Below are 24242 nucleotides of genomic sequence, written 5' to 3'. Positions count from 1 at the left end.
ACTAATCCTTTAACAATAATAATAATGTACACCGATAAGCCACAACATTAAAACCACTGACAGGGGAAGTTAATAACATTCACCATCTGACGATTCAATGTTCTACTGGGAAACTTTTGGACCTGGTATTCATGTAGATGTTACTTAGTGTATGTAGGACCCATCTAGACCAGACCTGTCAACCCCGTCCCAGAGCAATGATGACACGTCTTTATGGCATCCCCGGCAGGATGCAGCCTGACTCAGACCCACACACACAAAAAACAAACGGTTGAGGAACAACTGAAACTGAAAACATGAAAAACAGCACAAGGTTTTGACGTGGCCTCCAAATTAACTAGATCCCGGAGCGATACACATATATTGTCAGCTGCAGAAGACAACTGTGACCTACACGATATTAGGAAGGTGGTCATAATGTTATGCTTGATCGGGCACCGTGAGAACAGCGAAATGTCAGGACTCAACATTAATCGATCTAACGGTTTTTCAGAAAATTCATCAAAAATCAACCTGCTTTACTTGAGGTAAAGTCGTAAAAACACAGAATGCAGGTGTCATGTGACCAACCAATTTATGTCACAGAAACAGAATTTATAAATGAAATGAAATAACCGACACGCTGCTGGTGCTGGTGGTGGTTTATGAAAAAGCGCGGGGTCACTAGAGTCAGTGGGATTCATTCTCTGGAAACCACACGTTTGCCTAAAGTAAAAACAGCGCTGACGTCATCTTAATATCAAACAATCTGTAAACATCTGAAGGTCGAGTGATAAAATAAGATTAAACGGGCTCAAAGGGACAAGATGTTCTGTTAAATGTTTACCAGGTATGTAAAGCACTTATCTCCCTGACTTGATAGGCCAGTTTCATGACGGTGACATAAGGTCCAATCTTTGTCGTCCACGTCTCCTCGTGGCCTGATTTGCCTTTAATTTCTTACCCCCATCGAAAGCTAAAAGCCAATTTGACCCCGTCCATTTGTTCCGCCACTTTTCGTTGTATCAATTACATCACAACGCATCAACATTAAAATATGGATTTACCACATAATGTGCTGTTCATCCACATCAATACCACACAGTCCCTTTGCTCACACGGGAATTAAACATCAGCCTCCGCTTATGCAAACATGTTTCAGGACCTCAGAACAAAAGGGATGTTAATTCCTCCCTCTTAACTGAACCTGAGCTGCAGGGCTATTATTCCTCCCCGTTTCACCGCTTCACTTTGTGGTATAAGACATGACTGCGAGTCTGTCTCAACCAACAGTGTGTTTTGATGCAGTACGCACATTAAACTTTTACCAAAGTCTGTTGGCAAGACACTAAAACTGTCCTTACCCTCAGTAAAAGTGCAAGTAAAAGTGCACACAGCTGTTGCTTTTAGGCGATACATGTTTCCATCTTCTTGAATTGCTTTGGGTAGGTGTCGTCATTTCTTTTTCTTTGATTACACCATCACAAATGGGACAGAAATCTGGACGAGGACGGCGCTAAGAAGCCACGGCCGCCGACGAAAAAGAATCAGAGCTGTAAATAAATGGTCTCACCCCCAACAGGTGCAACGAAGATAATTCAGGACAGTCAAGGGAAACGTCAATCAAAGATGATCTGCGAACGCCCACACAGTCCAGAGAACAAGTGTAATCAGCCAAGTAACTGCTAACACTTCTGTGGGTGTGCGGCGGGAGGCCTTATCAAATGACACGCAGTTTCTGTTACAGCTCCTCTGCAGCCCTTCATTAACTACTGTTCTCCGTCCAGTGTGAAATCTGATCATTCTCGTGCCACAACATTTTCAGGAAGATTGAAATCGAGGGTATGACACGGCTCAAAAAGGAGGCACCTCGTGCAGGTTTCTTTAAAATACTCTGATTTATGCAGTAGTTATTGAGAAAACTAATATGACACTAGAGTATCACGTTTCTCTTAAAAACTTCGCCAGAGGTCAGGTTGAATTTTAAACAACCACAACACCTAAATATTCTTTACTATCAAGGAAAACTCAATATATTCACATTTCAAAAGCTAAAAACTTAATTTTAACGTACATACATATAATTTATTCACTTACATATTTATTCCAATTTCTATTTCATTTATCTTTTTATATTTTTAACGTTGAATAATTGATGTCTGCACTGGTTATTGTTGTTGCGTATTGTTTGTCTTTTATGTAATGGCGCTTTAAGGTTTTAGCTTTAAATTCGTTGTACTGCTGCACAACGACAAATAAATTCTGATTCTTATTCTTTAGCCTTGAAATCTCTGTTAATGATTAAGTTTCTGTTGATAAACTGATCAGTATATAAAAGTAAATAACCACTGAATATACAGCGCTTCTGAGGAAACCATTAATCATTATAGTCTAAGTCTAATAATAACGATATAAGAGTAATAATGGTAATAATAATAATAATAATAATAATAACACACACTGACAGCGAGATAGAGCTGCAAGAAAAAAAAACATTGGTCAAGAAACGCAAGGGAATAAAACTTAGCGTAGCATAACTGAGTTGGTTAACTGGTAATGTGACTGTAATCTGAGCAACAGTGATAAACGTCTCTAAACACAAAATAGTTTGATGCATTGTACATTAGCACCAAAACAAAACACTAAATTGTCTCATATAGAGACGTTTAAATTTTGGGTATTTTTGTTTCGGTATTCAATATTAACCTATTCAAATAACACATAGGTTCAAATATTCTTTTTTTTATTTCAAACAGTAGAGCCGTACAGCCGTGCACCTGACGTAAACATAAACATACCTGACTGGTATGTGTGTGTCTGTATAACTGACAGATTCAAATTTTAACTTTAAACATAACTAAACGGAGAAGGGACGGTGAATCACCGAGCCATGTGATGACACACGTACTTAGTGAGATGTATTGACCCTGAGGAGCAGCACACGACTTATCTAACCGTGAATGAATGGATGTTGATGGGAGCGAGCTGCACCGTTAGCTTCTCTTTTACTAACGCTGCAGCGTGTCTGGGATTTCACCCGGGGACTGAACGGGCTCTCGGACAATTGCGGGGAACCTGACAGAGTCAGCGCGTAATATGCGGCCTTGTGATTGGATCAGCAGCCTTGGGGGGCGGGGCCTACTGGGTACAGGAGGCTTAGATTGACAGGTCTAGTGTGAAACTGTGCACTGTTGAGACAGCTCCTGTATCGCTGAATGAGTGAAGTGTTGACTGATAGATGACGTCTTCAGCCTCCATTTATCCCTTTACTAAAACATGTTGGATTCGTGTTAATGTGTCCTTAAAGAAAGTAGTACCTCTAACAGCTGATTATCAAGCAGCTTATAAATCAGTTTAATAGCATAAAGCAGAAAGTAAACTTGGGGGGGAAACAAAGGCGTTCCAGCGCAGACTGCAGACAGATCAGACGACTGGATGAAATTACATTCATCCATAACCGAGTTACCGAGTGTTTCACGTAAACAAAACATTCCCAATACCACCAGAGGCTGGGAAATGACACTCATCACCAGGAAACCGGCGTACAGCGTCTGCATGTTCGGTGACCACCCTCTTTGATCTCCTCACAGCACTGACAGACCACCCACTCACGCAACATGCAATGAAAACTTAATCCCGCCGGCTTCAGAGCACCTGTTAGTGTCCACTGTTGTGAGTGTGACAGTCTCATCAGACCAAATAGAGTTGCAGCGCTTTAGACGAGGGGGGGGGGGGGGTAAAAACGGGTCAGGCTCGGGAAGACAATACAAATAACAGTAACTCCACGAAATACTGCCTCCTGTAAAACGCTCCCGCTCGGGTGGATTTCTGGTGTAATATATCAGCGGTATGGATTTCACATAATCGAGATAAATCCCGCAGAGTGGATTAATGAATTATAATTACCATTTTTATGTTGCGCCAACGACACAGTGAATCTGTGTTGCGCTTCTGCTGACACAAGCTGAATCCACACGCAAATAAAAAAAAAAAAGAAGTGCTTGAGCGCTGCATTTGAGTCAAAGTGTTGTTAAAGAAAAAAAATAAAAAATGAAAGGAGGATAGGGCAGATAGACCCAAATGAGCCATCTTGATAAACACGGCTTCTCTCCTGCTGATGGAATGAAGCTTCGATAAACACGCGTGAGTATCAGTTAGCTGACATTACAACACCGTTAGCTTGTGTAATGAAATAAAACATGAGGGCTTGGAACCGGGTTAATGCTGCACCGCTAAGTGAAGCCATTAATCTAACGCGCTAGCTTGGCCAGGATCTTCAAGTGTAGAAGGTCTATTGTCAAACAGAAGACATCTCCAAACCCTAATAGTAGATATTTTTTTGTAGAAATCAAGAATTCTGTCTGTTATATGAATACTGTTAATTATTTCCCACATGCTTGGACACCTTCGCGTTAATTAAATATTATAGTCTGTCTTCCATGATAATCAGCGGCAAAAGAAGACGGCTCATCTCTTTGGTGCAATGAAAACTATGTGACAAAATACAGGATGTTTAAGTTTCGAGTTCAAGAAACATTTACTGATAAACACCAGGCACCGAGAGCGTGTGTTCACCTCACACTAACACAGCGACTCTAACCTCGGACCTTCACTTAATGACTGAAACTAAGCCGCTGCGCGAAGCTCGAGAAGATCTCCAGAATTCATGTGACATTTTGCAGAAGCTGTCCCAACGACAAAGAATATTATGGCAGTGTTTGGTACGGATAACATGATCTACGGTGTCTACAAAGCACCGCTGTTCTGCCTCTCCGGTGGGGGCGATCCGATATCATTCATGTCTGACAGTTAAAGCTCAGCTTCCAGACTGCAGCGCATCAAGCTGTGAGTGAGTGTTTCCTGACACACATCGGGAAGCCTGAGCAGAACGGCACAATAAAACAACGGCCAAGCAGTAACGCTTAACGCATTAAAAGACAAGGAGGAGGAGCTGGAAGCTGCACTTCCTGAAATGACCACTTGAGGCTGGTTTCAAACACGAATCAAACCCATAGCTTTACGGTATAAATAAACGTTCATAGCCTGATACAGAACACTGGTTTGGTCTCTATGGTCAATTTCCCCATTCTTGACAACTGTACTGTAGCAATTTTTTTTAAACTTTTAATTAATTCATTTGGAGTTTGCATGTTCTCCCCGTCTCTGCGTGGTTTTTCTCCCGGTACTCCGACTTCCTCACACCATCCAAAGACATGCTCGTTAGGTTAATTGGTGATTCTAAATTGGTCGTAGGTGTGAGTGTGAATGTTTGTGAATGGTTGTCCCTCTCTCTGTGTGTTAGCCCTGAGACAGACTGGCGACCTGTCCAGGGTGTATGTACCCTGCCTCTTGGATAGGGTCCAGCCCCCCGCCCCCCCCGCGACCCTCCAGAGGACGAGATGTTATAGAAAATGAGAATGTGAATTCATCCATTTAAATTGCATTTAGGTGTCCAGTGTGATAAATAACGCCAAGGCCGCTTTGAGTTATAGGTGGGAGTCATTCTAACTTCCTGGCTGTCCATCATCTATCTTCGCTCTTTAGCATAGCTTTGGGTGTATTCTTCTTCTTCTTCATGTATTTTATAGATGAAACGTTCAAGAACAGTGGTGTAGTCGGTTAATATTAAAAGAATTTTGAGCTGAAAAACAGTTTGTTTTTGAGTAGCCAAAAAGCTTAAAATATTTAGTTTAACATTACAGACCTCAATAAAGGAGAAAACACAAACCTAATCAATATTTGCTAGTTAATTTCAAGGGGAACTAATCGAAGAGCAAACTCAGGGAAGTTTTTCCAAACTTGAAAAGTCCACCAACATTGCTGATTATTACGAGACTTGGCTTTATAGGATACGATCAACAAAGAGTCTCAGTGCAAGAAAGGGAAAGCGGAAATCTATGCATGATGGGGATCTGATTTACAACAAATGTTCGGATGAGATTAAAAAAAAAAAATGCTGCTGCTACTTGAAAACTCCAGAGAAATATGTTTTTTAAGAATCCCAATGAAAGCTGTGACCTTGGACGAAAACTGGATAATTTAGATTCTATGTGTTGTCCACGCTGAAAGGTCCTTCAAACAAAGCAAACAAGCAACTAATGCATGGGTGGGTCTGCATTGTGATAGAGGTAGCAGGTTTAAATTGACCCATTCTTTTACCAGCACCTCTGAGCACAGGTCACAGCGCTAACGCTCACACTGCCCTGTCCATTAAACCAGGTTTTTCCTAGTGGAATACTAAGACATTCAGTATTTACTGCTAATGAAAATATATGTCAATCAATTTACCTGTCTGAGCTGTCAAACTATACAAGACTTAAGATCCTGCACACTTTTGTGGAACAAGTACACTGCATCATTGCTGGGCTCAACACGTACACTCGTGTGCATTATTATAAAATGACACGTTTTCAACCAGCCAAACGACAACATCCCAACTGTGAAGCACGGGGGTGGCAGCATCATGTTGCTGGTGATGCTTCGCTGCAAGACGGACGGGGGAACTCCAGTAAATAGGTGGAAACATGAGCAGCAACATCACAAGACATTGGACCGGGATGTTAAAGCAAATAATAATCCCAAGAATACTTCTAAAGTTGTGGCAATATGCAGTTGAGATAGAAAGCTACAAGTAAATGTCTGAAAAGAAGATTTAATAAATATGTCTCTCTACATTAGTTCAGACATTTGAAATTTTTAAAAAGAAAAGAAATGATCCTAGTTGACAGGGAATACTTACTAGAATTAAATTTCCCCACTGGACGGACTGTGGTCTATTACTGTACGGCTCCTTAACAGCCGGATAAGCTTATGACATAACTATCCATGCTCCTACCAGACGAACTCAAATCTGATTTGTTTTTAAGTGAGGAGCACCTATGGGACATCTCAATTTTATTTTTTAATTCACACAGAAAAGAGAGAAAAAAGATTTGAACCACTAGCCAAATTCGATTGAACCTATATTTGTGCACCTTTAGAAACCGAATATAAGAAGTACTACAAACTTTTTTAAAAGACTGTTTATGTTGAATTTGACTGTCTCAATTTACCTGATGCAGCTGCATGGAATCTCACTTCTGAACACTGTCAATCAAAGTCCACAACGCATAATGCTCAAGGCATGACCAGGTGTTCTATAGGCTGAAAGCTTTGCATTATTAATCAGCGCGTCTTGTTGCTCCCCATGTTCACCACTTAGCAATTTGTAAGCATTTTGCTCTGTGCAACCAAACACCACTGTAGCCTGAGTCACTTAAAGATATGCAACCAGCCAGCTGAGAGGAACCACCTAACACTATAGGATATCCTACTGTTCTTCCACCGTGTGTCGGGCAGCGAGGTTTGTTATGCAGTCACTGTCCCGTTGTAACATTAGAGCATATCCTGTGGCGTAAATGACTTAATTAGGGATGCCACTAACAATTAACTTCATTATTGATTCACCTGTCCATTATATTCTGAGTTAACCAATTTATCACTTGATGCGGGAAATTTCAAAATGATTGAAAAATGTCCATCACAATCTTTAACAGGCTCATGGTGACGTTTCCAAAGTTTCTAATTAAAAATCCAAACCGAATTCATTTTGTGTCACATGTCAAAGAGAAAAGCAGCAGAAAGCAGCAAATGTCTGGTGTTTCTTTTTCAAGAGAAATGGCTCAAACGATAACTCGCTCATCAAATAATCAACTTGGCGTTTTAGCCCTGCAAATAAAGTCTCTAGTCCAGACACCAATATCTATCCATCCATCCATTCATCCATCACCAAGAATTTGTGGTCATTTGGAAGTTTTTAACAGAAAGTGGAACAAAGAGCAGCTGTGCAACTTAAAATTCAAAACCAATATTTGCTTTTTATTAATTTCTCCCTAAACTATCTCATTCTTATTCAACCATCTGTCCAGCCGCTGTCAGAGACTAATTTCCAATTCAATAGGGAACTACACGCTGGTTAGTGGTCATCATCGGGGGTTACACTAACCACAGTTTGCGCCTCCGGTCTATTTACATTTGAGTGTCACATGTAAGCATTAGCTTCTCTGGAGAATGTAGGGATGTCAGAGTTAACACAAAAATAAGTTACTGCTGTTATATGCATGAATAGTAAGCATAAGCAAACCTCCTTTAGAAGAAACTGATAAAGAAAATGGTCTTTTGAACAGCAAGTTAAGGCAAGAACAAAAGTTATCTGCATTCACTGTGAATGTGAAATGAGTTACCACCGGATACGTTGACTCTCAAATACCGCTGTGTGGCCACGCACACAGTCAACCAACTAAAGATACACCACGCCAAACAGTTTGCAATGTACACACGGCATATTTTTTTGAGCATGTAGTATCTTTGAGGTTATTCTCGAGAATATTCTGGCCAGAAGTTGCCATTGTTGTCATAACAACAACAGCCATTTGCAAGTTAGTACGAGTCTTAAATACTTATGGAAGCCCTGAGCAGCCATGCATTCATACAAATTACTTCCTTTCGTTTTCCCAATGATAACAAGTTAATCTCTTGTTTTCTCGAGATTTCAAATTATTTATCTTGTGGGAAAACAAAGTTTTGTTTTCTCCAGAAACTTTATTGTTATGTAGCAAACGTTAAAGCACAAAACAAACGGCTCACCTTAGAGTGGCTTTATTACATTAGGGTTTTATTATTATTGTTATTACTACGTTATTAGTCTTAAGTCAGTATGGCAGGTCATGTGTGACGAAACGCTCTCGAATTAAAGAAAACAAAGAGGAAATTAGCTCATTATCAAGGGAAAACGGAGGAAATAATGTAATAATACATGACAACGTAGGGATTGGGTAAGAAATACAACTTTATGCTACGTTGAGAAGAAAGAAGAAATGTGTAACTAATGATCAGACACTTTAAATGACTGACAGTGTAAGATGTATAGATTAAACAAAAGGCTGTCATCTTTGTTCAGATTTGGAAACCGAGTCAGAACCAAAATCTTTCATATCGTGCAGCAAATTATTGTACGTTTAGATTCTGAGAAGAGGGGTTTTAGGATTTGGGAGCAATACTTTCAAAGATCCGGCCCATGTCTTATTCATTCATTCATTCATTCATTCCATTGATGGAGCACAAACTCGCCCGCCTGAGAAAGCAATGCCATTCGTCCACACGCAAGGCAGCACAAGAAGCATTGGCAAAACGTGGATGAGGAACTATCTTACCTGTGTAACCTGCAACCCAGCCCCACGAAGACACCATGGACAGCAACCATTTAAACATGACCCCTTCAATGTGCCAGAAAGTGGAGCTGTCCCATATTCTCAGGGGCTGAAGGAGCAGCAGGTACAAGCAGTAGGATGGGATGGCTACACAGTTGTTGAGGAACATAAACACGAAACGGACCACAGCCTTGAGGAGAACCCAGCCCAGTTTGCCGGCCCCGTCCAAGAGCTGTGCCATCCTGATACGCACCGTCTGCAAGGGACACAACAGCAGCAGTTAGCACCTTCGCGAAACATGTGTGCAACTTACGTAACCCGGCACGGTACGAATCCGCAAAATTACTCCGGGTTACAACAAACATAAACACACACACATACACAGAGAGGAAACCAGGAGGAGGAGGAGGAGGAGTGCCGCTAACCGGCTCGGGGTGAGGCTATTCCACGGAGCGTCTGCGTACCACGGGCGCAGCGGAGGCTTTTTTATGTCTCAATATTTCTGCTCAAGATTTATCCAGGAATGTGTCTGCTTATTATTATGCAAGGTAGCCGACGGGCCGTGACAGTAATACACGCAAAAAAAAAAGAGAGAAGGAGAGCACCATAAAAGGACCACTCGACCGGGTCCTGGTCGAGGACTTCTAAGCTAGCTAGCGGTGGAGTGAGTTAGCATTAACCATAGGGGGGGAAAAAATAAATAAATAAGCGACGTGACAACCCGTGGACTGTGACTTTGCTGCGAAAAACACGCAGACGTGGATGGACCCAACACAGCAGCAGAGGCTAAAACAGCTTAAGCAGCCTGGGTGAATTTTATGAGACGACACCAAATGGTTGAGTCGGACGCTTGTGTGTGTTAGTGTCTGCAGCGAAGCCTCCTCCAGAGCATAGTCGGACCCTCCGAACAACACGACTTTAAACTCTTGTTTAAAGGCTCGTGTTTTACTCACCCAATTAATGTCACTGAAGCATCCACGGACGGACAGGGGGAGAGGGGGGGGGGGGGGTGGTAGTGGTGGGAGCGAGATAAACTGTGTCACGTGTAGCCGCTAAGTTAGCAGTGTCTGCTAGTAGGCATGGTGAAGGTCTCAAATCTGAGGAGGACAGAGGTGCAAGCGTCCGATAATAATGGTGCAAAACAAACTGGGGGAGATAAAAGTGCCGCTGCACCCATTTAGATATCCCAAGTCCACGTCTGCTCGGCTGCAGTGAATCCCGCTAGCTAGCTAGCAAGCTACTCCACTTGAGAGTCGCTGGCTCCATCTCAGACGAAGACACCGGGATAATAATTCCTCTGATGCATCATCATCATCATCACCACCACCACCACCGCCACTACCACCACCAACGAGCTCCCATTAGTAGCGAGTAACGGGCTCGGGGCTCAACGAGGCTCGGTCCAGACGAACGCTGCTCGAAATATACTCGACATGTGAGAGTGAAATGCGACGCGCAGCGCAAAAAAAATTCGTTTCTCCTCGGCCAGGACCCGTTATCTTTCTCCAGAAACGCGATTCACTGGGCGTCAATGTACACAAGAGATCACGCGAGAAGACCGGAAACGGGTCCGCCGTCCCCTACAAAATAAAACCACCACGAGACGCGGTCAAGATCATTTATTTTATTTTATTTATTTTTTTTTTTACCTGAGTTATTTATTAACAAACACGTATTAGGATTTAAACAAACTATACGATTATTTATTTAAATATGTTATTTATATTTATTTTGAAAATAAGATACGTTTTAATAATATAATTAATGCCGTAATTTTCTTTAAGTAGATTTATTTACTAATGTGTTTGTTTATTATTCTGCTGGCTAAGATACTGGAAGTGACAGTAATATTTTTTAATAAATTAACTAACAGAATAAAATATTAAAACTTATTTAAATAAACTTTATATGTAAATAATAGGAATTACTTAATGTGTTTAAAATATGTTATTCATATTTATTTTTTAAGATTCAAGTCATTTTCAACAGTTTTTTTCCTCTACACTTTTGTATGTTGTAAATGTTGGACTCGGCTGATAATAAAAATTTAATTGTTTAGCGAAACTGTAAATAATTACCAAAAACACAATGCAACACTGCAAACCTGCTATTTATGAGGGGCCTGATCAATTTCGCCCAGCTAGCAATTCGATTTAAATCACTTTATTTGTCCCTACGGGGCAATTTAAACGGACCAAACAAGATTTAAACGGATTAAACTTTATAAACATTACATTATAACTAATATAATGGTAGACAGTACGAGTTTTCATTCTTGTCAGAGTTAGGAAAGTAAGTTTATGGGCCGGATTCCTAAATAGGATTTAAATTGGATTTCCTGGTGATAATGTGGTTATTGCATCTTTTTTAATTGATTTTGAAAGTCAAAGGCGGAACTTTATTTAGTAAATTCCTCACTTTACGCACTTGTGTTCAGCTTCCAGCCTCTGAGTGCGCAGACTCTGATGTCAAGAGACGATCGTTTCATTTCACTTGTCTATCAGCGAGAAACGTCTCTTTATTTATATTTGTATATATCCAAATACATTTTCTGGCCCGATCTGATGTCTTCATCCTAAACGCTCTGGACTTATTTCCGTGTGCAAGTTATTTTCAGATTACATCATCAGCACCGTTAAAATAAATGCATTCATGACGGAAACAGTGTAGTCTTATTTGTTCAAAGCTGCAGTCTATGTAAAAGTTAAATAAAATAGCTCACATTACACGGTATTTTCATATTTAAGGCGTCTTAAGTGCTGCGTAATGATCTATTTCGAGTGGAAACGTAATGGGGGAAAAATGCAGATAATTAAACAATTAAAAGATAAAAATCACGGTTCCAGTCTGGAGTTGACACCAGTGAGATATATGAGCTGCTCAGTGATGTCCAGTTAATGACTACGGTCCGCCCCCTGATGGCTCTTTGTGTTATTGCATTTGTGTAGACAAAACAACGTGGTAAATCCAAGGACATTCAGTACTTCCCTGTCGTAGACATTACTGCATCCATGGATGATGAGTAAAAGCAGATAATTAAAAACTATTTTTTATTTTTTTGGTTCCTGACCTTCAAGCTGAAAAAAAAAAAAAAAAGATTACACAAACAGCGTGGCCTTTCTTTGATGTGATGCTCATTATGATGCCTACGTTAATGTGAGAATTGATTACACCAAGGGAATCGTGATAAAATGAAATATTGTCTTTTAATTGTTGAAAAAATATTTACATATTCAGTGTCTACAGGGCAAAAAAACACACAAAAAAAACAAAAACAGATCAAGTACACAAGCTGTAAAGCGCTTAGAAGCGAGCGTATGCACCCCTCTGTGGGGCAGGCTGAGCTCCGCTCTGCTGCAGCTGATGGCGGAGCTGCTGGGAGTAAGGGTCCTCCAGAGACTTGACCGAGACGGTCGTCTTGGGTCCCGTCTTCCACTCGGTGCCGCTCTCGTCCACCACGGAGGCCTCCACAGTGACGGTGTGGGTGCCCAGGATGGAGAAATTCAGCACGAACTGGGTGCTGAAGTAGTCGTTGTGAGGTTCCACGCGCTGCTCGATCTCATTCGTTTTGGTATCAAGAGGAATCTGTAAGATAAAGGATGTGCTCAGAAAGGGTGATCTTTAAATAAAAACAAACCAAAAAAAAAACTAAGATGGCTGCAAAATACCTTGTAGTCAGGTCCCGTCTTGCTCTGGAGAACTGAGGTGACGTTGAGACACACAGACTGGATCTTCCTGAACAGACCTGGGGTTGAGCCGTGTTGTACCACACCCTCCACCTTCAGGGTCAGCTGCTGACTGTTCTGCACTGGGATCGGCTCAGTCGGCGTTCGTGGGGATGGAGAGAGGGCGAGCTGTGAAAATAAAAAAAAAAATACACAAACCAGGATAAACCCCACTTAAAGTTTTACCTTTAAATCTGAAAACTGCACAGCCAAGTGAAACAGATATTAAAAGGTATATTTGCCAAGCTTTATCTGATCTCTGTTTGCCCACGTTGAGACTGATGTGCCTGAAATAACACATATTGTGCTAAAACACCTCGCTGAGAGTCACCAGTCTGATTGCATTTATTTTACAGCTGACTACTTCTTGGCCAGGCACGCCGACTCCCTGGAAACTCAGCCAAGATACAGTCCAGAACGAAATCCCCATAAAACCACGCTCAGTTTTACATAACCGGTTGCTTGCTCTCCGCCACCGATTCAACATGCTGAATTGGCAGAAGAGCTGGTGACTGAATGCCAACACTGGGAACATTTTCTTGAGAATTACCTTAATGCTGGTCGACTGGAGCTTTTGGAAGAAGTACCTCTGTAGAGACAGAGGCACCTTCAGCAAAGCTATGACGGCATCACAGAGACAACTCGTATGCTGAAAAACAAACAGCAAAAAAAAAATTGCTTTACTGACATTTTTATTTTTTTTTTTTGGGGTCATTTGAACTTCTTTAACCAGCGTCTTTTGTTGGAGTTTAAATCTATTCTCAGAGGGACCTGGCCCAGAGGGTAACAGTGTTACACAAATAAGTGTAACGATTCAAAAGAGTACAGATAATATTCAGTTAAAGCAAACATGTGAGAGAACAATCTATCTGAATGCAATTCTTGTCACTGCAAGAAAGATATGCAACAGAATTTGTATGTATGTATGTATCTATGTATGTATGTATCTATCTATCTATGTATCTCTCTATGTATCTATGTATGTATCTGTCTATGTATCTATCTATCTATGTATGGATCTATCTATGTATGTATCTGTCTATGTATCTATGTATGTATGTATCTATGTATCTATCTATCTATGTATGTATGTATCTATCTATGTATGTATGTATGTATCTATCTATGTATGTATCTGTCTATGTATCTACGTATGTATCTATCTATCTATGTATCTATCTATGTATGTATCTGTCTATCTGTCTATGTATCTCTGTATCTATCTATCTATGTATGTATGTATCTATGTATCTATCTATGCATGTATGTATGTATCTATGTATGTATCTATCTATGTATGTATGTATGTATCTATGTATGTATCTATCTATGTATGTATCTGTCTATGTATCTACGTATGTATCTGTCTATCTATCTATCTATCTATCTATGGCGTTGCCAGCTACACTGTGGGCAAAGCGTCACTCAAGTGTTGCTCAAGAGCCTGCAGATGAGTGAACCAGTGACTGGTTGACGAGTCACTGGAGCGAAGTTGAAGCCAGCTCAGCTTTGTTATTTAGCATGTCCTTGTCCATCATAGTGCAACAAGTGTCAGGTGTCAGTTTGGCGCTTTCATAACGCTGGCCTCTAATCAAAGTAAACTGTGGCCTGTTATTCTTTTGCTAATATTGTTGCAAGGATGGGCCCTGACACAGACACACACAAAAAAGAGTTTAGGAACAACCAGGAATACAACAGAGGCCTCTCCCCTCAACCAGCTAACAACATTCAGGACAACCTCAGAAGACCCATGTCCATTCTCTCATGAGTCACAATTGTTTCAGATGCACAATATTAGAAAGGTGGTCATAATGTTATGGCTGATCACTGTATTTGATGCCTTTACAACACTACTCGGCAGTATCTTTAGTCTCACCAGGTGTGAAACAGGAGGGTGTTTCTTGGTGAGGCCTTCCACTTCCTCCAGCACGTGGTTGAAGACTGACATCATCCGTCGCTCATACCCGCTCTCCGTCTGGACCGAGCCCAGAGTGCCGTACTCCTGAAAACTAGATTAGAGAAACGCGGAGAGACGGCACGTTATAGACGTCTGCCAGGAGATCGTCTCCGGGGGGATGTGCGTTATAGCAAAGGACTTTGAATACAAAACAATCACGGGCACGGCACAGTGGAGAGCCCCTTTTATCAAATCAAATAAGGCACATTTGTTTTCATTACACTGTCATATATCTCAAGTGTGCAGCTTACAAAAAGCGATAGCCATGCCTCACGTCGTAGCTGGACAAAGCATTACTGCATCGCGAACTTAATACGATGCAAACACACTTGACTGATATCCTGCCACAGCCTCTTCTTATGAAAAAAAGAAATGGCCTCATCGCTGTTTGCAGTTTTCCACGATGTTTAGAAATGAAGCACAAATAAATCTAACATGAATTTATTTATTTACCCGACGGAAGATAGACTGGAAGAAAGAGGAGCTGTTACCTGGCTGCCTGGGGGTCCAGGATCAAAGCTTCAATTACATGGGAGACGAGCAAACAGCTCTGTTGTTGTCTGGACAAGACAGTTCAAGAAAAACCGAACCCCAGCAGAGAACACGAGACTGTCAAGAAGACCGAAACTGAGACGTGACGGAGGCGTTTTTAAGGATACAACTCCACGTTGCGTAGGGTGGCGTAATCGGCGTCGAACGAGGACTGGTGTAAATCAGCGTAGCGAGCGGCGAGACTTCGGAACTCGTCCATGCACACCTTCATCTGGATAAAGACAGACGTCCGTGAGCGTGGTGCGACTAGACGCAATAACAGAAAGCCGCTCCTGGACTCGTGAATGCGTTTACCTGCATTGCGATGCGGCCGCAGCGTTGCAGGTCGTTTCCTGAGGTGAGGGCGATGGAGGTGGCGATGGCCGGTGGAGGGCTGGTTTTCAGGCTGTTGCAGGTACAAATGAGCTGCGACAGGGCTTGCAGGGTGTCGATCCGCAGCTTAATGAACTCGCACTGGAAAGTAAGTGGGCTCAGAGGAGTGCTGGCCGCCTGCAGGAAGGGATTAATTAGATAAATGTACATAGACGGTGCGGCTAAATAGCTACACAGGCCTTGTTGAGTCAAGTCATTAGTAGCATGAGATGCTGTGGATGCAGCTCCGATAGCGGCGCTCTCCAGACTGAGTGTGAGCAGCTCTGAGCGCCCTGTCAATGTCAAAGAGGAGCTGTATTAATGTTTTTTGACAGGCAGATGCCCGGAAGTTAACTCACTGTGAGGGAGGCGATGCCCTTTTGGTAGGAGCGCAGGGCCTCGGCGATGGCGCTCATAGCTCCGCTGTAGTCTTTGTCCTCCACGTGACTCAGGCACTGCTCGGCCTGGGAGAACTCCTTCAGGCTGTTCAGCCAGAAGTAGAAGTGCTCCGACGCCACGCGAGTCCGCAGACACTGGTACAGCTCGCTGGAGAACTCGTGGCAACCCTGCAGATCGGTGATGAAAGATTTTAATTATCTTGGCTTCCGTAGCTGCTCCTCGCAACCCTTTTAATTCAAAAATCTACTCACCATGCGAGAGGCTTGCCGCGCGATGCGGTACACCGTCCAGCCGTTAGCAACGTTCTCCAGCTGCTGTTTGATGACCGTCTTCACTTCGGCTGACAGAGACGACTGGCTGGCAACGAAAATGACCGTCGCCAGGGAAACCTGAGGCAACGACAGCGGGAGTGATGAGTGAGAAACTCACAAAACCCAGGGATATACGAGGGCAATGAAACGTATAAAAACCACAAATCATTTGAACGGAACAAAGTTTCTACTCGAAAAGAGTTTTGCAGGTCGGTTTCTCAGGAGAAACTAGACACAATTACTATTCGACATAATCTAAATGCTTTTTTTCTCACATTTAAATCATAAAAAGCTCCATTTAACCACAGCACGCCTCAGTTACTACCTGAACACCAACTGATGTGCGTCTCTCAAATACACTCTAAACTCTCACCAGGAGCTCTTGCTGCTTGTCAGTGGAAGAGTGACTGGCCACCCTGTAGAGATCCACCAGGTCTCCGAGCATACCGTCCCCCAGCACGGGCAGGTGGGTGGCAATGGCCGCCAGAGCGTGGCACATGAGGACTCGGGAGGAGTCGCAGGATAAGTGGAGCTGCCCCAGCAGGAACTCCACGGCTGACTGACTGAGATGGGGCCGACTCTTCAGCAGCTTAACCAACGAGGTGAGGGCCGTCTGCAGTCAAAATAAAAGAAGAGCTGTGTGATTCAAATATGCAACTTTTTGATGAGCAACGCCACCTCAGTAATTTTGAGGTTTGATTTTAAAGAACACAACATGGTTATTTCTTTTAAAGTCAAAACCAGACATTTTGGATGGAACTCTTTCTTGTCTTTGCAGATGAAGTCTTAGACAATGGGCTTTTTTATTGACTTATATCAGGAACTGAACAAAAAATAAGTAAACAGGAGTAAAATCTCTAAGGCCGACTACATGAAGCTAAGATAAATCATTGCCACCAAATAATACTTAAGGTTGCATACTCCACTCTCCCTATTTTTGATATATTCCTCTAACCTATGCAATCTGTCTAGTGATTATTCTGTTGTCTTACTTTGAGTGTGGCCTGTGAACCGGAGCTGCTGTCTTGACTGCAGAGCATCAGAAGAGACTCCACTCCCAAAACTGTGTCCTGCTCCAACTGAACTATATCTGAGTAGAGGGGAAATACAAAGAGTGGCACTAAGCAACAACAGACAAGAGCGAACGGCACCGAGATGAACCTTAAACAGGATATTTCCTGACGTAACAAACCTTTCTCTGGACAGGAAATGGCAATGTTCGAGAGCACTACGACCCCGTGTGCAGCCACTGCCAGGTTGCTGTGGTAACAGCATTCTTGTGCCAGTTTAACCAGGTCAGTGAGGCGAGGGGGAACCGAAGAGCCAGCTGAGGAGAACGTTTACACAATCCACATCAATTTAGGCTGAAGCCTGGCTGGAATAATTAAATGCTAAAAGAAACAGATTTTAACTTTACCTGCCACGTTACTGAAATACTGTTTTATTGCTATTGTTCCAGAGAGGGTGGACAGGACGGACAACATCCCCAGCTTTAAACTGTCGTAAGGGATGGTCAAAGCACACTCGCACAGAGTCTGCAGAGATGAAGCGAACAAAAAGACAACTTTAGATTACATCCAGGTTTTTAACAATCCTGCATTGCATCTATCAGCACCACTACCTGAGTGTTTTCTCTGATCCACAGGTGAGGAGCCTTTTTAGCCAGGAGCTTCAAATCATTAATTGCAAGTCTCTTCACAGCTTTTCTTGGATCATCTCTGAGATACTGAAGAAGGAGCTGCAACTGTGTGGAAAAAAGAAACGTGTGTCAAACATTTTTCTGTGAAGGTCCTCAGTCATTCACTTCGTAGCATATCCAAAAAAACTGAAAACACAGGCAACTGGACGTCAGGATGCAATGCTACAGCAAGTGTTTATCACAATGAGGCACCGTGCTTTCAGTGACGTGGGTAATACCTGCTTGGGGATATCGATGAGGGAAGAGGCAGCCAGCTGGGTGAAGGTGTGCAGTGAGACGATGACCATGGGGGTGGAGGGGTAAGAGTTGACCAGGTGCTGTAGAAGTTCTCTGCTGCTGGATGCCAAGCTGGCATCGTGATGCATGTGCTGCAGCATGGGGATCAACTTCAGCTTCAGCTCCACTGGAGTGTCTAAACCTGGGATGGAAGTAGAGATGATAGATGATGATAGGTGAAATAAGGTGAAATATGTGCATACAGATTATTCTTTTCTTCATCTTGATTTTGAACAGGAACAATGTAGAGATTGATTCACTGAACTACAGGATTGGGCAACTACTGCATAGTTGTGTTTGGTTAATTGTAAATATTGTACAGATAATGAAAATTGACCAGTTATAACATGCTGTTAATTACAGTTGATTTTAAACCAAGCATAAAGATTTTTTACCTTGAATCATTTCACTGACTTTATTGCAAATTCCAGCAGCAAAGTCTCTGAAAAAAACAACAACATATTTACATCATATAAAACATTCTCTCACATTTGTATACACTGTCACAGACATCACAGTTTTAATAATGAGTTTCCGTACTTTGACTGTGCAGAGAAGCTCGCAGCAGCAAAAATGGCAGCCTCCACCTCCACATTGTCATGAGAGTCCAGGCTCTGGCGAATACTGTGGTGGGCGTTCTTCCTCTCTGGGATGATGGAGGCCAAACTGCCAAGCATCCTGAACACAACACGGAAAAAACACAACAGCTTCTTTTAAATCTTAAAAATTTTATAGGTTGAAAAATTTATTTAATCATTACGTCTGTTCAAGCCGACCTAGAATAAAACTCATTTCCACTTTCACTGCCCGTCATTACCTCAGGGTGATGGCTCTGGCCACTGGATCGTTGCTGTGGATGACTGAAAACACCCTTTTAACAAATTCATCCACGTTGAGAATCTTTTCCAGATGTTTCTCGCTCTGTTGTGTTACTTTCAGCACACAGAGGCGCAGAAAGTTGTTGCTGAAAAAAAAAGAAAGTTTTCTATAAATATAGATGTTTGCTGCACAGTAAAACTGTTTCATCCTAAAAACTATGCATGAACAATTACATAAAACGCACAAAAGCAAACAGCTTTGACTAATCAGTGTCTGTTTATTAATTTCTCTTGTGTATTAGTATCAGATTTAATTACATATGTATAATTAACAACTTGCCAAGAACCTACAAAGCACTTTGCAAGACAATATCTTGTACTGACGTTGTTATACAGATAAATATTCAGGGAGATTTTGAAGACTGAAGTTAGTGATGCTGTTGAATTGGATTGTGAGGTTTATGAGCGTATTGCATGGATGTTGTTGCCTAGTAACAGGCCACATTAGTTTCAGCTGTATACGTCCCTACTGGATGTGAAACTACTGTAACTAAAGCAATTATTAAACATCAAAACTGACTAATTTATCAGACCCCATACCCGAGTCTGAAGATGTCCGCTAGTTTCAGAAACGCCGAGTTGATGAGGATGGGGAATGGGTATTTCTGGAAGAGTTTGGGGAACAACACCACAGCCTCACACTGCTCCCCGAGCTTCCCCGACCGCAGCCCTGAAATTAAAACGCATTTCACAGGTCACCACGATGCGGGGGAAACTTTTCACGTGGTTAGCCAAATTTATCAAAAACCGACACACGTAGAACAAGACAAACACAGGAACAGAAAGCAACCAATGAGACGTGTGCTAGCTGGTTAGCATGCGAGCTAACGCACCTTTATCCAGCTCCATGAGAGCGGAGTTAGCGTCGAGCTCCTGTTCTCCATAGCAGGCCTCAGATAGGAATGAACGTGCGGTTGAAAGCGACATTATTGTTTAGTTTTTAATTAGCAAAAAGGGCCTGACAGCGCACAGGAGCTGCTAGCACACCATCACCTGCCGCTTCCTTCTTCTTCTTCTTTGGTTCCAGCAGTCGAGACTCATCGGAGGCGTGTTGCTGCCCTCTACTGTTTCTGTTGATGGGGTGCAGATACTGCAGCAGCAGTTCTTTATTTTGTTCCAGTCTTCCAGGATTCAGCAGTGTGTACATGTTAAATACTGTCTCTCCAGCTACTCTCGGATCTCTTAAAAATTTTCTCCTTTGAGATGAGTATCCTTTGCATTATAAAATTACACGTGTAACACTCTCTCTGACTTTCCACACTCATATTGTCCATCAGGATGATTCCCAATTAAAGCAAACCCACTTCAACAGCTTCATTCTTATTCTGGTGATAACTACAGCACCACTCCTGCTGCAACCAAAACAGTTTTTCCCTATTCTTTTTTTTTTCTATATTATAAAATATCCTGGTTTTGTTTCCCTTATCCCATGCATTCTGCCACATTTCCTTTGATGCCTGGTTTATTACAGGCCAGTATTCTGGTGGTGCAAAATCCAATTTCAATTTCATCTTTTCCTGCTTTACTGCATTTTTAGCCACAATGTCTGCTTCCTCATTTGGCTATATTTGGCTCACTTTTATCACTAGAGGGCGAAATTGTGCTGTTCAACATGATCACAATGGTGATAATGACTAATTTAAAGAGATGCATTAGACCTTGTTTATGTGATGTTACCAGGTTGTCGCTGTCAAGGGGAACCAGTCCTCCACCAGAATGTGTTTTAGTCCTTCAGTGATAAGCTGACACTGATTCACATTCAGCCTCTAACCCTCATTGTCAAATTGTCTACATGTCTGTAATGTAATAAAGTGAAGTCACACACATTAAGGGTCTTCCAGTTATTTATTGCAACAATCCTGACAGATTTATCCATGACTCAGCAAGACAGAGAGGTGGAGAAAAAGAGTTACACTCAACAGTTATCAGTCTTTTATTTTACCCTAGTAAAGAGAGACAACCAAGAAATCAATGATTGATGTGATGCAAAGTAATATCTTTATCGTTATATATTTATTAACATAAAGTACTTAGAGCAAAATCTATTAATAAGCTAGATTTGTAATGTGGTGTATGCTACTGCTCCTCAGTGGTCATGACCTCCCCATTGTTTTCCATGATCACATGGAAAACAATGGGGAATGCTGGATTTCAAAATAAAAGCGCAGACTCTGTAAGACGGGTTGTTAACAAGGAATATGTATAGACAGTGATAATTCAGATAACCGTTTTATTGTATATAACTCAAAATTCAGTAATCTCGGACAAAAGTATCCGACTATTTCAGGTATATTCGTAAGTGTTATATTTGTTTTGAAAGTCTAAAACGGAAGTTGCGGTTCCCAGTCTGACTGGCTTGATTAACATTAAAACGCCACAATTACATCAATCGTTCCCCTCTCTGCTCTGCCGAGTTTGACGACTAAAACTATAGAGAGAACGCAAAATTATACCTTAATTGGACATTTAAGGTGACTTAAAACATCTCGACGAGGAATACGACGGTCTTTATATCTTTATAAAGGTCTTTGTCCTTCTGCTACGAGGTGAGACTCAACGGTTGTTTGGCCTGTAAACGTTACTTCGCTAATGTTTGGGTCGAAATGATCGTCTCAGACAGCTTTAGGTTCTTTTTTATTTTATTCATCCTATTTTATTAAACCTGCAGCTCGCTTGTTTATAACGAGGAAGCTGAGCGACTGTTTGTTTTCCTCAAACGCGTTGTTGACATACCAGGCCCGGTGATGCTTTCAGGTGACTTTCAAAAAATTCAGAAATCCGAATATCGACTACGTAAATAGTATTTTTTTGTTTTTTCTTTACACGGTGGGTCTTGCTGCTTATACACCCAACATATTTTAGTTGGAATTAAGCTGGCAGTTATTTTCTTTCTTGATTTGTCAGAAAATGATGAAATACGCATCAATTTCTCAGAAACTAGCTCTTAGTGAGTGAATCTTCTGCCTGAATAACAAACCAAAACATGATCAGATCAGAGTATATAGATAATACAATACAAATCCTGTTGTCATTTTGTTTGTTTATTAAAAAAAAAAAAAAAGACCAAACTGGAATGTTTTTGGCAAATCCATCCAAAATCAGTCCATGGCTGATTTGCAGCATTACCCAGAATACATCAGTGCAACTAGACATATTGTGGATTTTCTCCACATTATAGAGAGTGTAATAAAATCTCCGAACCCGGGAGATGTTTATTCTGTCACTATCACAAAGCATCTGTGGTGTATTTACTTGTTTGAGTCTTTCATTTGCTCTTTTTCCAACATTTGTCCAGTTTAAAGGAAGTTCTTGCACATTATAAAGAGTTAGTCAGAGACATCTGGGACTAGAAGAACACCAACACAATATCCATCATTTGGAGTGCATTCAGTAACTCTCTGAGCCCAAATATTTTTTGCAGCAATGAAAGGCATCATTTGTGTTTGTGAGAGACATAGATGGGGCCATATAACACGGCTGCTTTCTTTACTATATGCTGTGTTTACATAATGGCAGACAAAATGGGGCGTATCTTCCTGGATCACATCGGAGGGACTCGCCTCTTCTCTTGCGCCAACTGTGACACCATCCTGACCAACCGAGCTGAACTCATCTCCACACGCTTCACCGGAGCCACCGGCCGAGCTTTCCTGTTCAACAAGGTCAGACGAGGTTCACTAACCTCACATGAGTAGCCATAGGATAAAAGCCATATTGTAATTTGACTGAAAAATGGTAAAAAATACTTTGTGTGTTGAAAATCCTCATAACACAGTGCAAACCACCACCAAATATGCCTGAAGATAATGATGTTAATTGTGCTTTTAACCTATAAATATAAATCAAGCATGATTGCTACTGACTGACATGCGATCGCTTGCCTCCAGGTTGTGAATCTGCAACACAGCGAGGTGCAGGACAGAGTCATGCTGACGGGGAGACACATGGTGCGGGACGTCAGCTGCAAGAACTGCAACAGCAAGCTCGGCTGGATGTACGAGTTCGCCACGGAGGAAAGCCAGCGCTACAAGGAGGGCCGAGTCATCCTGGAGAGGGCGCTGGTGAGGGAGAGCGAAGGCTTCGAGCACGTTCCCTCCGACGCCTCCTGATTTCGCTTCCGTTGTCGCCACGATGCTCAATCAGTGCATAGTACAGCTTTCCCTCCAGCAGCAGCAGTGCATGGACTTGCATGGGCAGTGTTCCATTTGTGAGTAGAGCTACACCAAAATAATATCACTAGCAGGGTGTTTTGTGGGAAAAGTTGCAGGACAAGTGATGGATATTTCTCCAAATTGCAAACATCTGGGGATTTCTCCTGAGAAGGGAAATACCATTGATTCACTGCTCATTTAAAATCACCTACAGTTTCAGTGTGTGCCCAACAGGCTGTGGTGTTTTTGATGGGATGTTGGCTGCTGTCAGATGAAGAGGATTTGCTCCTGTAGCCGTACAAGAGGCTTCGACAGATAGGGCTTGAAATGTGGAAACTTAACTGGACCAGTTGAGACTATTGATGCTGTCTGATTTAGTGAAATGTTTTTGCTTTAAGAGTTAGTTACTAAGCTACAAGATATTCCTTTCCTCGCAAGTGGTACGAGCAGTTATTTATGTATCCATCCAGCATTATCTGTAATACAATAAATATAGACAAAAAAAAAGCCAAAACTGTAATAATTTATTATATTGTTGATGTTACTTTCTTTGAAACTTTTTTTCTTTTCAACATATGCATTTCAGTAATATGTGTCCATTCTGTTCTAGCCATGTGTGTTCCTCATTTGTACAGCATTTGAATTATATTTCATTTAAAAACAAAAAAGCAAAAAAAAAAAAGAAAAAGTTTTAAAATGTTTGTATTCACTTGTGGCATTTCTTCTTCCTTTGTGAAAAATAAAACATCGTTCATGGTTTAAATCTGTGTCTTATT

At 41.7% G+C, this 24242-nt stretch overlaps 3 protein-coding genes across 3 annotated transcripts in view; 1 reads left to right on the top strand and 2 right to left on the bottom strand.

Moving 5' to 3' along the window:
- Window positions 1–11018, bottom strand: part of lpgat1 (lysophosphatidylglycerol acyltransferase 1) — a 50950-nt gene extending 39932 nt beyond the window's left edge. Inside the window, exons 1-2 of the mRNA XM_047573807.1 lie at window positions 10121–11018; window positions 9171–9423 (exon numbers count right to left, since the gene is read on the bottom strand). Coding sequence (XP_047429763.1) covers window positions 9171–9408 — 238 coding nt within the window. The 5' untranslated portion in view covers window positions 9409–9423; window positions 10121–11018. The remainder of the gene's footprint in view (window positions 1–9170; window positions 9424–10120) is intronic.
- Window positions 11019–12354: 1336 nt separating this feature from the next.
- Window positions 12355–20372, bottom strand: ints7 (integrator complex subunit 7). Its single transcript, XM_047574556.1, has 20 exons — window positions 20149–20372; window positions 19856–19985; window positions 19255–19401; window positions 18978–19115; window positions 18833–18879; window positions 18380–18579; window positions 18084–18206; window positions 17880–17997; window positions 17655–17789; window positions 17455–17552; window positions 16836–17075; window positions 16403–16540; window positions 16112–16318; window positions 15696–15890; window positions 15509–15612; window positions 15341–15409; window positions 14769–14901; window positions 13443–13541; window positions 12836–13021; window positions 12355–12752 (listed from the first exon to the last, which is right to left on the bottom strand). The coding sequence occupies exons 1-20, from the start codon at window positions 20240–20242 to the stop codon at window positions 12471–12473; spliced, it is 2883 nt and encodes a 960-aa protein (XP_047430512.1). The 5' UTR covers window positions 20243–20372; the 3' UTR covers window positions 12355–12470.
- Window positions 20373–21657: 1285 nt separating this feature from the next.
- LOC124999024 (protein yippee-like 5) lies at window positions 21658–24229 on the top strand. The gene is made up of 3 exons (XM_047573761.1): window positions 21658–21861; window positions 22832–22977; window positions 23203–24229. Exons 2-3 carry the CDS (start codon window positions 22837–22839, stop codon window positions 23422–23424), a joined length of 363 nt encoding a protein of 120 aa, XP_047429717.1. The 5' UTR covers window positions 21658–21861; window positions 22832–22836; the 3' UTR covers window positions 23425–24229.
- The last annotated feature ends 13 nt before the right edge of the window (window positions 24230–24242 follow it).

This window comes from Mugil cephalus, chromosome 21 (genome assembly GCF_022458985.1).
Source record: "Mugil cephalus isolate CIBA_MC_2020 chromosome 21, CIBA_Mcephalus_1.1, whole genome shotgun sequence".
Taxonomy (NCBI): domain Eukaryota; kingdom Metazoa; phylum Chordata; class Actinopteri; order Mugiliformes; family Mugilidae; genus Mugil; species Mugil cephalus.
The sequence above is the reverse complement of the archived record's forward strand: the minus strand, read 5'-3'. Positions and strand labels throughout refer to the sequence as shown.

What these genes read in the sequence shown, in the direction of transcription:
- ints7 (XM_047574556.1), bottom strand. Translation starts at nt 20,242, where the DNA reads ATGTCGCTTTCAACCGCACGTTCATTCCTATCTGAGGCCTGCTATGGA. An exon ending in GCGGACATCTTCAGACTCGG is followed by an intron (nt 19,402 to 19,855) that starts GTATGGGGTCTG and finishes TTTTTTTTTCAG; the next exon opens with CAACAACTTTCTGCGCCTCT. An exon ending in CGCGGCAAGCCTCTCGCATG is followed by an intron (nt 16,319 to 16,402) that starts GTGAGTAGATTT and finishes ACCGATCTGCAG; the next exon opens with GGTTGCCACGAGTTCTCCAG.
- LOC124999024 (XM_047573761.1), top strand. Translation starts at nt 22,837, where the DNA reads ATGGGGCGTATCTTCCTGGATCACATCGGAGGGACTCGCCTCTTCTCT. An exon ending in GAGCTTTCCTGTTCAACAAG is followed by an intron (nt 22,978 to 23,202) that starts GTCAGACGAGGT and finishes GCTTGCCTCCAG; the next exon opens with GTTGTGAATCTGCAACACAG.